This window comes from Myxocyprinus asiaticus, chromosome 31 (genome assembly GCF_019703515.2).
Source record: "Myxocyprinus asiaticus isolate MX2 ecotype Aquarium Trade chromosome 31, UBuf_Myxa_2, whole genome shotgun sequence".
Taxonomy (NCBI): domain Eukaryota; kingdom Metazoa; phylum Chordata; class Actinopteri; order Cypriniformes; family Catostomidae; genus Myxocyprinus; species Myxocyprinus asiaticus.
Window position 1 is genome coordinate 3168983 of NC_059374.1, and position 8182 is coordinate 3177164.

General features: G+C 36.5%; 1 protein-coding gene across 1 annotated transcript in view; it reads right to left on the reverse strand.

The window, feature by feature from the left end:
- Positions 1 to 2056, reverse strand: part of nudt8 (nudix (nucleoside diphosphate linked moiety X)-type motif 8) — a 10116-nt gene extending 8060 nt beyond the window's left edge. Inside the window, exons 1-2 of the mRNA XM_051665678.1 lie at positions 2001 to 2056; positions 1 to 345 (exon numbers count right to left, since the gene is read on the reverse strand). The exon at positions 1 to 345 is cut by the window's left edge and continues 519 nt beyond it. Coding sequence (XP_051521638.1) covers positions 1 to 344 — 344 coding nt within the window. The 5' untranslated portion in view covers position 345; positions 2001 to 2056. The remainder of the gene's footprint in view (positions 346 to 2000) is intronic.
- Between the last annotated feature and the right edge of the window lie 6126 nt (positions 2057 to 8182).

Genomic DNA, 8182 nt, shown 5'->3' on the forward strand with positions numbered 1-8182 from the left:
GAGTGTACCCTGTTAATAGAGCTAAAATTAATGAGTGTTAATAGAACATGAGAGGTAACACATAGCATTATTGTGTCTGGTGGAGGTACATGCTTGAAAGGGTCCAAAACACCTGAGAATCTAGTGGAAACTGAACGGAGGGTGTGAAGGGACGTTAGAGATGTTTTTAAATAGATGTCCTTGTGTTGTCCCTTCTGCTGTGCTGCATCACGTCGCAAGCAATATTCTCTCAACAAAGCGCCGCTGCAGACTGTCTGATCACTCCTGATGTGAAGAGTGTATCTGAGAGTTAATATCAATCCGAGTTGATTTACTGAAGTCTTCATGCGAGGAGTCTTAAACATCCTGCAAAAACACAGTTAAGATGTTAAATGTGCAGTAAGGTTTTTTTAATAATTCTTTTTTTAAAAGAATGGAACACACACACATACACACACATTAAAAAACAAATATATATATATATATATATATATATATATATATAAATTACATGATATGCCGATTAATAAATTGCAATTAATCACATATCAATATGTGCCGAGAAAGGCCCCCCGAATAAAAATAATCCAATATATAATGATTTAAAAATTATACATACATTTCTTATATATACATATATATAATACAATAATTCAGATAATTAATATACATTATTGTGGCAGACGAGTAAAGTATTGTGTGGCTTTTATTTCCATATCATTGAACATATAATTGGCCTTTCATTGTCCATGGTAAGCCGTTTTGCAATTGAATTCATTAATCTGTCTGAGGTTGACTTATAACAAGGGCTACGGCTGTCACAATTATGAAATTTGGCTGATTGTCAAACAAATAATTTGATTATGACAATTAATTATCATACAAATTCTCTCTCTTTTTAAGGTGTATGTGTGCTTCATTTATTCATATTCAACATGGAATCATATCGATTCCATATATCGATTCATATGTGAAAAAAAGAATTTCACTGTATATTTGCAAATGTATAATGTGTGATAAATAAATAAAATTATTAATTATTATTATTATAAAATGGGGATATATGATTTTCTTTAAGGCGTTAAAACTCGTAAAATATTGCACATTGTAGAATGAAATTTAAAAACTAACATTTTAAATATCAAATTATTTCCAAATACTTAAAATATGTCTCTCTTTTTGGAACCCAGCCAACCTGAATAGGATATTCTATTTTATAATGTAAAATACTTTGTCCTACATTTTTCATTTTCACATGTTAAGGCTCTTTGATTAAACCCACAAGACCTTATTTACCATAAAAGGCCTTTGAGATTCTATGTGCATTTGTTTGTATACATATATATATATATATATATGACAATATCAATGTGATATTTAATGACATTAATGAAAACAGTTGACTTTTTCCTTGTAGATTGCTTTTATTGTGTTCACTTTGTTTTTTTTTTTTTTTTTTACCACACAGCTATTAAAAAAATATGATATTGTAAATGTATTTTGAAGTATAAATTCACAACAAAATATTATAATTTAAGACTGTGTTTGAAACCAACATATCATAGCCTACAACTACTAGAAAAACACACATTTGTGTAAATAAAAACATTATAGTTACTTATGACAACAATCACCAGTCTCCCTTTAATTCATTTATATAAATGTGAAAACAGTGTTCAGAAATTAGTGAAATTAGTTAACAGAGTAGTTTAAAGACACCAATAAACTCTATAAAGATGTTGAAATTAAATACATAACTGACATGAGAGGAACACACAAGAAAACATCGATCATAAAGCAAAGCAGCTATACGTTATCATATTTAAAACACCCTAAATAATATTTGAAAATAAGACATTTAATCACAAGAAAATTCTACTGATCAGTCATTTCTATTCATTTAAATAAGTGTGAGTACATGCATTGTATTCCACAGCGATATGAACAAACATTTGATTGAAAGTTACAAAAAATGATCATAACAGAGATGAAACTGAAGAAAAACACAGATTGTGCCTCACCTTAAAAACAAAGTCAGCACAATGTTAGACGGATGTTGGGACAAAACTGCTTCTTCTACGACTGTGTGAATGTTGAACAGGCGCACGTTACCACCTACTGGACAACCGCATCACTGCTCCAGAGGAGGACACAAATAAACATTTAACATTTAAATGTATAGTATCGAAGAGTGCATTGTGACACACGAACAACCTTTAAAATCAGTCTCATTACATTGACTTTATTGTCTTGAATAACTTCAATATATTCACAACAAATTCACAATAAATGTGGGTATCCATACATACTGTATTTATCATGCACTTGTTATGTTTGTACTTGCTGCTGTTCATTTCTTTGTATTAGTAACCTTTTCACCCTTTAGAATTCCCCTTTGATGCTTAAAACACTTCATTCACCGATTTTCTGACATTTCTAGTCTTGAGTCTTCAAATCTCCAGTGCACAGTCAGTCACAGACTACAGAGCGCATGTGCAATTTCAGTTACTCTCAGGAAATAATTGCACATTTATACACATCACAACCCAACATTTATGGTTACACCACCTAATTTGGGACCAAAATTGAACCCATAGTTTAAGAAACGCTGTTCTAGATAAACCAACTGGCTTAAAGCAGGGGATTTTGATATTGCTGAAGTGAATTTCAACATTCAAAACAAACACAGACATTATTTTAGCATTGCATGGTTTTTATTTGCTTTTCATTCTATTTTGCGCTGTGGCTGGTTCTGACTTTGTGTTGGTTCTGACATGTTTACAACAATATTACTCTAGTAAAACTACATTTATATTCATTTTTATGTATTATTATACTGTAAGTACTATTAAAGAAAACATAAAGAGTGGAGAAAGGAGAGCTGGGACATGACACCATGCGAGGTTCGGACATGTGAACAGCGAGCTCTGCGCACTTTGTTAGTTTTAATACTTTTTATGTCATAAACCAGTGAGATTCAATACACTCTGTTCCATAACTTTTCTAGGAAGACAATATGTCAAAGAATTCAAAATCCTCGGGCTCTGGAGACATTAAAAGACACTTATGTGCTCAAGCTGATGCCCCCGAGCAGCAGGCTGCGAGCCAGGGAGCCGATTTGGCCAGAGAAGTGAGGGAAATTCAGTGAGAAATGTTGAGCATGTTGGCAATGCTGATGAAGGTCGTTACTGACTTGGAGGATCTTGCTGTAATACGTCGAACGATCAATGCCATGGAGATGAAATTCACTGAGGTGGTCACAAGAGTGGGGGATGTCAAGAAACGGATCAATTATCTGGAGTCATCAGAGAGTGAATTAATTATTGTTAATCTGCTAGTGACCAAGGTGGATTTGGAATCATCGGAATTCCTTAAGCCAAAGAGGGTCGGGATATGGTGAAATTCCTAGAAAGGATTTTTCAGAATCTGCTTGACATAACAGGCCATAAGCTGGAAATCGAGCGAGCTCAGAGGGTTCTGGCTTGGCTATCCACTGAGGTAGACAGGCCTCGATCAATTCTGGCCAAATGTCTGAGATCATCCTATAAAGATCTCGTGTTGCATGAGGCGAGGAGTAAAGGAAGGCTTTTTTGGAAGAACCACAGCATTTTCTTGTTCCCAGACTTTGCTTCGACAAGAGAGAAACGTGATCGATTCAAGGAATGCAAGAAACTCTTACATCAACGGAAGGTCGCTTTTGCACTGATGTTCCCGGCCAAATTGAGAATAGATGCTAAGGATTGCCACAAAACATTTGCATACCCACAGCAAGTGATGTCCTTCATAAAGGCAATGGAGTAAATCATTTTGTGGTAATCACGTTGTAGCCGAATGGACTGACTCATTGAACATTCACTTAACTGTTTGAGGAACTGAGCACCTTTTTTGTTTCTTTTTGTGCTGGTTCCATCTAGTGGCTGGTATTTGTTTTGTTTTGTGGAGTAACCCTCCTTCGGGACTGTTGAGTGGATGAATCTGCAAGTTCTTTGTGCTTATGCCTCCTATTGGCTGGAGTTTGTCTTGTGGAGTATTTCTTGCAAGTCACGGGAGTGATTAGGTCATTTGCTGCACTCATGTAGCAGCCGAAAGGGCCGGTTCACTGAACATTAATTTATGTTCGAGGAAACTGAGCGCCCCTTTTTTTAATTTTTTTTTGTTTTGTGGAATAACACACCTTCGGGACAGTTATGTGGATGAATCTACACATTCTTTGTGTTTATTCTGCCTATTGGCTGGAGTTTGTTTTATAGATTACCTGTTGTTGTGTAAATCTGTCTCACAAAATTTGTATAGAAACACCGGACTTGAGCAATCCGATGGCAAAGTTGTCGTGGGGGCTCTCGTAGGCGTACATGGACTGTATGAGTTTAGAGGGATGGACACCAGTTGGCGCTCTCATACGTGGGGTTAATGCACATGTTTTTCTTTTTTCTGTTTGTTTGGTTCTGGGGGAAGTTCGGGGTTTGAATGTTGCAATAAGGTTGGAATGTGGTCTTTCAAATTTTGTTTTTGACACACAATCTATTTTTTCTCATATGTCAACATGTCAAATGTTAATATGAGCAGACTGTCTCTCTCCACATGGAATGTGAATGGGTTGGGGCACCCCATAAAAAGAAGGAAGGTTATTTCTTTTCTTAAATGTAAGAAATATGATATAGGGAGATGGCAGCGACTGGATTCTGATCATTTTCCACTGACCACATGATATTGATGAAACACCTAATGTTATCAGGAGAGTTACAGCCCCCAATAAACACCACCTGATCTATATGTATAAGAGATGTCATAACTTTACTTAATTGGTTAGCTAAAATTTTGGACAGTATTTTAACCTCTAGCTGGATCAGGGAAATTGGATGGTAACTCTTACACTTGCTTGGATCTTTGTCCTTTTTAAGAATCAGACTGATCCGGGCTTGCATCATGGTTGGTGGATGCTTCCCATTCTTTAATGATTCCATATAAACTTCTAGCAAAAGTGGAGCCAGTTCTGTAGCATAAGATCTAAAAAACTCAGCAGGAAAGCCGTTTGGCCCTGGAGCCTTGCCTGTAGGCAAGGCCTTAATTACCTCGCCAAGCTCCTCCAAGGTTATCTCAGAATCAAGAAAAATGTTTTGCTCAGTCGTCAGTTTAGGAAGTTCTAATGATTCCACAAAGTTTCTAATATCCTCTTCAGTAGTCAAAGATGTGGAACTATAGAGATGAAGATAGAATTCTTTTAAAGCATTATTAATATCAATGGCTGAGGTAAATATTTCACCACCAGCAGATTTCACTGAGGGAATGGTAAAAAAAGACTCTCTCTGTTTTATATATCTAGCCAGAAGCTTCCCCGCTTTGTCCCCCAACTCAAAGTATGACTGTCTTGCCCTGAATATCAAAAACTCCACCTTCCACGACAAAATAGAATTATATCTGTATTTCAATCGGGTCAATTCCCTGAGGCCATTAGATGACATTCGGCGCTTCAGCTCTGCCTCGGCACTTTTAATATTCTCTTCCAATTCCACGAGTTGTTGTGCTTTGGATTTTTTGGTGAATGAGGCATACTGTATGATCCAACCCCTAAGAATCACATTAAGTGCCTCCCAAGCCATGCCCACAGAGGATACTGAGGACCAGTTGGTCTCCATATAAACATTGATTTCAGTCTTTAGCATTTGTTGGAATTCAGGATTTTGCAAAAGGTACACATTAAAACGCCAACTATATGATTTCACCTGGGCATGATCTGAGACTAAAATGTTTCCAATTGAGCAATCAACAACAGATGTGTATATATATATATATAATCAGTCATTGTTCATTTTAAGTCTTCTATTCTGGTTCTTGGTAGTAATGGGGGTGGGGGAACTTTATGAAGCAACAGCTTTAAATACAGAAATGTATTGAAACTGGTTTCATTACTTGAAGCTTCTGTACATTGTTCAATTTACTGCCGTCTGGTGCATGGTCAATTTGTGCATCTGGTTAACTGCTGTGGTTGACATGTTATTTGGTTTTGAAACAATGAAGCTTCTAAATAACAAATGTGAAGACAATATGATATAGTGTTGATAAGCACTTTAGCTAACAAAGTAATTCAAGGCGCAAGCAGGGGGGGGGACTGGCCATTTTCCCTGTGAGCCGCTAGGTAATTTGGGCCATCCCGCTGCTGCACAGCTACTGGCCTGTCCTACAAGCGATTATTGGTGAGACCCATTAAAGAGCGTCTATTCAAACATCTGTAAGTTAAAGCCAATTCAATTACTTTATTTTGAAGTAATGTCTTGTTTTTAAGTTACTTACACACCGGAGCACACATCCATATGTGAGCATTGTTTATGAACCTTGCTTGGACCTCATTAATTGACAAGTCACAATGGTGACAACCAAAAACAATAAGTGCAACATGAGCTCTGAATAACCACAAAATGACAATTGCAATCTACAACAAATACAATAGTAGCATAAATAAAATCTGCAAACACTAAAGCTATGAGCTGTGTATAATTAGCAATGTATTCATACTGCAAAGCATTAATGGGAGCTGAAGTGTGGCTTGCTGAATGTTCATGCCTGATGAAAAATGACTAAAGGTTCCGTTTAAAGGATAGCAGAGAGCTCTTCACTTTTTTTCTGAATAATCTGGGGAAGGAATTAAAACCGATAAACATGCAACAAATTCACAGTGAAAATGAGGAATTAATCTGCAAAATAGCTGTGAATTATTATATATATATATATTTTTTTTTTTAAATGGGTGGGATTATATTCAGAGGTGGGTAGTAATGCGCAACATTTACTGTTATGTTGATCTGAGTAACTTTTTGGAACAAAATGTACTGTTGGAGTAGGTTTAAAAGTGGGTACTTTCAAGATTCTAATGAGAATTTACTTTACAATGGGTGGCATTCCTGCCATTACTGGGTTTAATTTTAATGTGTAATTTATTGAGATTATTGAAATGGGACTTTTACGACAGTGGAAGTTTAGCTGCGCGTGTTGTCATGACCTGTCACTCAAGCAGAGTCCATCACTGCTGCAGCATCAAGCTCTTCAAAGAGAAACATTTTCTTCACTCTGCACAGTGAAAATGGTTTTGTCATGCAATGCCTTCATTTAACATCAAGACAAGTGGATATTTCAAGATTGAAGCTGAGATTTTTAATAAGGCAGCACATCAAGGTAAGTTGTGGCTCTAATGCTAATGTGGGACCTTCTGTGTAATGTGATGGTCATTTTCAGGGTGATTCTGTAACTGGGCTCTTATGACATCAGTTTAAGGGGGGGGGGGTAAATCGGTGCAGCACTATGTCCCACATGTCATGAGCAGTATTTACACATTTGCTGGAAACTATCGCAGCTACTTCGGGCTGATTAACTGTATAAACTGAAGTGCGAACCGACAGCATTTCTGCACGTGCAAAGCGAGGCTTGTGCGGGCAAGATGGCGAAATTGTTCACTATTTCCTATGTAGTGAATTGCAGTGAGTGCACTATCACTAAGCAGCGAGTGAATTTGGATGCTAACGTGTACACTGGGCGTTGGAGCTCTGGGGCTGTCGCAGAAACAACGTCACATGAACTTAACACTTGGGCCTTATTAAACATTTAATACAATAAATCTTCATTCTGTTTGTCATTTAATATACATGTTAAAATAAAAAGTAAACATTTTATCAAATGTCCATTTTATTGTATGTGTTTGTTATACTTTTGTATCTTTAAACTCCAATACAAGATTGGTAGCATTTCTGGGTGCATCATAACCTACATGTTATAATCAAATATTTAAGTCATCCACAGAATTATCATTTCCACTATGTGCAGTCTCTGGAGTTACAAATCACCTCAGTGAATTTATTTAGTAAAAGAATTCTTCAGCTTAATGGCAAAGTTCTGTATAAATGTCAATTTAAAAAGTACATTTTAAAATATCTCTCTTGCGCATCTATATGTTTTAATCAAGTATTGATTTGTCAAAGTAATTTAATACAGTCAACATGAAAACATTGCAGGAGTGAAGGAAGCGGTAAACTCCCAACTCTTAAGTCTTCCCACAGTGGATTACGGGCAATTACCCGTTGTCGAGTGGACATCGAATGCACACTAAAATTAGTGCATTGTGGGTAAGAATTGAGTGAACGAAAGTGGGGAAGTAGTGGTCACTCAGAATTCAGACACTCCTACAAAACGGCGGACTCCCAAAATAGTGCAC